The 3,852-nt window shown below is 50.3% G+C and overlaps 1 protein-coding gene across 1 annotated transcript; it reads right to left on the bottom strand.

Annotated features, from left to right (window-relative positions):
* Positions 1-988: 988 nt before the first annotated feature.
* Positions 989-3,619, bottom strand: FTJAE_8190 (kinase; the record flags this gene model as incomplete). The annotated part of the gene is made up of 6 exons (XM_037354980.1): positions 989-1,216; positions 1,288-1,499; positions 1,706-2,006; positions 2,897-3,179; positions 3,224-3,239; positions 3,397-3,619. The coding sequence occupies 6 exons, from the start codon at positions 3,617-3,619 to the stop codon at positions 989-991; spliced, it is 1,263 nt and encodes a 420-aa protein (XP_037204706.1).
* Positions 3,620-3,852: the final 233 nt, after the last annotated feature.

Here is a 3,852-nt window from a genome sequence, read left to right as displayed (position 1 = left end):
GCTTCGCGGACCTCGAGTGCTGCAACTTTCTGTTCTTTTGAAGTTGAAGTGTAATGGACTGAAATGCTTCGGTATAGACACTTTGACCGCCAGGCGTGTCTCTGCACCTATGAACATTAATCACCGTGTAGGGTGCTGGTGCTGGCCTTGTCTCTGACTCGTGGCCCGCCATTTCACATCGAAAGCCTTCTGAAGGTGCTCACCATGCTCTACCATTTGATCTCTGAATGACAATCTCCCGTCGATGACTCGGTCAATCGTGTCGAAGAACGTCACTGGTACCTGGATGGTATTGGTTGAGGTTTTCTGAGCTGCTTCCCACGCATCAGCTGTGAAGGTTCCGCATCTTGTGCCCACTCGAGCATATGACACTGTATCTTAAGCCAGGTGATGATCCATTCGGCATCAAGTACCGGTTGTTGAGACTCGATAGTGCCGTGGGTCTCCTTGCCCACCGAGGGCGCTGTCCCATCCATCAACTAGCCTTTCCAGTTATAACTGTAGTATTTACTAGCAGTCGTGTTGTCACACATGAGATGTGCGACCTGATGTACCTCAGGGAAGTCGAGTACGTTACTTCAGATGTATACTCGAATGCACAGGTCGATTCCGCTGGTAACGCTGGCGGAAATGCTTAAGATGGCCTTGGTTGAGGAGTATGGGATCATGTCTGGTTTCTTTTCAAGAGGTCTTGACTTGTGTTGTCGAAGTCAACTCCAGATGGTTGCCCTATGCTTTCGAGGCAGGGATTTTCAAGACGAGGGGATGGGTCAGGGCCCCCAGAGATGAACAGACAAACCACACCATGGCCACAGTGAGAGTTTGAGGCCTATGCCATTACTTACCTTGTCTTTGAACAACCTATTCCGCGATGGCATAAAGTGGGAAATCGGGCAGTGGTCGAAGCGCACGCCGGAAACCCTCCAACTCCATACAATTTGCGATCCACAGCGGTTTATCGATCTCCGCCCAAGCCTCCTCAGTGCCGTTAACAGAATACAGCCGAGCTGTCTCTTTCGACCTTGTCCTCAACTTCCTTTATCGCTGCATTGCAAGCGTGCTGCAAGTCCTGGCCCATCAGTCGGGTCATATTGAGGTAGATTGACGAAGGAATAGCTTTCGAGGTGATCCTTTCGAAGTCGTACTTGCGGTCTGTCTCTCGTCTTGTCGATGGTGAAGCTTCGCTGTGTGATGCTTTCTGGGTTGAATTGTTCGTCTTCGGGGTCTCCAGTCTCATTCTTAACATCTGCGACCTTCACATTCATCCAAGGCATCGATGACAATTACTAGCGGTGTCTTCGCCAGTTCTCCCAGTGGAGCTTCAATAAGCTCAGCAAATTGTCTCGCTACAGCCTTGGTCACTATATCCGGATCAGCATCCATCGTCTTCTTGATGAATTGGGCATATCCTGGGGCAGCCATATTGATATGGTTCTTGACACTGGTGGGTGTAACAGGCTGAGACTCCAGAGCGTCCTCGTCGCCAGAACTCTGCGAGTCTGGACTAACCAACCCAACGCAGAAGTACTTCGGCGGGCTTGTATCTCATAGATCTCAACGAAAGCCGCCGGGATGGCTTTAATCTCCTTTTCTGCTGCCTTTTGATTACGACGTTAGGCAACCTCTCCCATCATCCCGAGAAGTGAGATGCCCAGCGCCCAAATGTCGTCACTCCTTCCACTGTTTCTGCCATATCTCTCCATACAGGGAGACCAGTATGAGCGGGTTCTATAGGGGCGTTTATGAGGGCCAAGGTGGTCGACCTTCATGACCTCAGCGTAGTCGCCAAGAGGTGGGAGAGAATCCGCGAAAGGAGTCTGTAGAAATATGACTGTAAAGTCTTTGACGAATTTCTGGATGTTGACTGACGCCTCACGGATCCCAAGCACAAGGATGCTTGAGGGAGTGAAGGAACCAAAATCCAGGAATCGCACATCGTACTCTGAGGAAGTTCCAGCGCTATGAGAAGCTCGAATCACATCGACAAGGTTGTCGAAGAACCTGAGCTGGAAGCTCTAGAAAAGCAGCATCGCTCCCTGGCACGCCGCAGCGAGTCTTCAGATTGCTCATCATCTCGTGAGAGTCGAAGGTTGTTTCCGTTGGATTTGGGAAATCCTACTCAGCGGCTCAAGGATCGTGAGTACATGGGATAACATGGAATTAAATCGCTCAGATTGCTGGAGTCTTGACGACCAGAGGATTGCGGTTCTCGCCAGACTAATCAGATGCTTCGAACCAACAGCAAATCCTCATGTCACTTGAACTCGTCATTGGTGAGATCGCGCTCGTTTTCGAGACCAACTTTCCGACCAGTTTCGCTCGTCTTCGTACAAGGTACGATTGGGTTCAAGCATATCCATATGAATCAAACTGCCCTTCTTGGAGGGGGCTGGGCAGTCCTCACAATGCAGACATGTACGACATGTTGGACAAACATAGTGGGATCTCTCGTCGCTTTTGCAGTGAGCCACCATCGCGTTCCAGAGTCCTTGTGTACTAGAAGCCGTCAACGATGTCGTATCCCTTGAGCTTGGGTGGCGCCCCAAGAGTTGCAACTTGGACTATTATATCCATCTAATAGCAGAGCCAGTTAGCTACTGCTGAATGATACTTGTGATTCAAGTTCCCACCAATTGCTGCTGACTGCATGTGGATTTAAGGGGACTAGCCACCTATCTCCCCCGTCTTGAATAGGAGCTCCTTGAGTCTCTCCTAAATCATCAGGAAGTTCTTCTCTCAAGTCTTGCGTGTAAGGACCTCTTAAGTTTGAGTGGCGCCCTGCGAGTTGTGGTTCGGGCTAGAGTGATAGCAGACACTAGGGCGTATTTCTGAAATCTCGAACACTTGGGGAGTGGGCTTGAAGTTTTGCCAGTCCTGATACGACGAGTCATCCGACATTGAAGTTTTCAACTGGTGGTAGGTTCAGGTCAGAGCCTCGTAGATCAAAGGGAATGTTTCGATGGACTTGGCCCATTTCGCCTTGGAAATAAGGTGAGGACTGACTGGGAGGTGGCGCAGGCACGCAAGACACGTGAAGACATTGCTTCATTGCTACCCGATCCTGATAAAAATCAATTTGTCGCCGTGATGTCTCAGCGGCCAGCTCTGAGAGGAGCTTTCCATTGAACTTGGTCTGTTGGTAGCTGTTACATGTACGGTTAAAATGCGACACCGAGACCCTGTAGTTGTAGTGCTGTAGGTGCTGTAAGGCGTGAGGGCGTACTTTGTAGCGGCGTGAGCTGAATTTGTGTCGTATAGGATGTGAATACCCAGCCTAAGCTGATACCATTTCCCTCGCAGTTGGAGCACGACCCTAGTCGAGCTTGCCGACTCTCAGTGTTGCCATGAATACTTCGAAAGGGGAATACCCGAGGGAAGGACAAACATAGGCAATACATCTCCCAACGATCTTGCCAGCACGCTTGGCTTGAGGGAATTTGCAGGGCCCAGGTACGGCAGCCAATATTTCTGCCCGCTGAGAACTGTAGCAGTTCGCTCCGAATATAGTCAACAGACTCAGATCTTTGGAGTTTCGAGTTGTCGATATGGCGGAAATCTGTTTCGACCCATTCGGGCGTCCGTTGAAATGCTGGTACTTCCAGCAACCGTACTGTGGCATGGTGAATCTGGTGAGGGGGCCGGCATTGTTAATGAATTCATTAACGCAGTAGCTGGGATTGTGTCTTCTGCACGAACGACAAGTCTTTTGAAGCTGTTGAGCAGATGTTGCAGACTGTTGCCAGGACGGCGGAGAAGTCAAGGCTCTTGAGCGTTCGGGTGATTAATGTGTGGCTGTAGAGCGCGAGCCTGGCCGCCTTGTTGTGTTTGAGTCGATGCTTGTGAGTTTTTGGC

The sequence above is a fragment of the Fusarium tjaetaba genome, assembly GCF_013396195.1.
Source record: "Fusarium tjaetaba strain NRRL 66243 chromosome Unknown NRRL66243_c0000174, whole genome shotgun sequence".
In the NCBI taxonomy this organism is placed as follows: Eukaryota; Fungi; Ascomycota; class Sordariomycetes; order Hypocreales; family Nectriaceae; genus Fusarium; species Fusarium tjaetaba.
The sequence above is the reverse complement of the archived record's forward strand: the minus strand, read 5'-3'. Positions and strand labels throughout refer to the sequence as shown.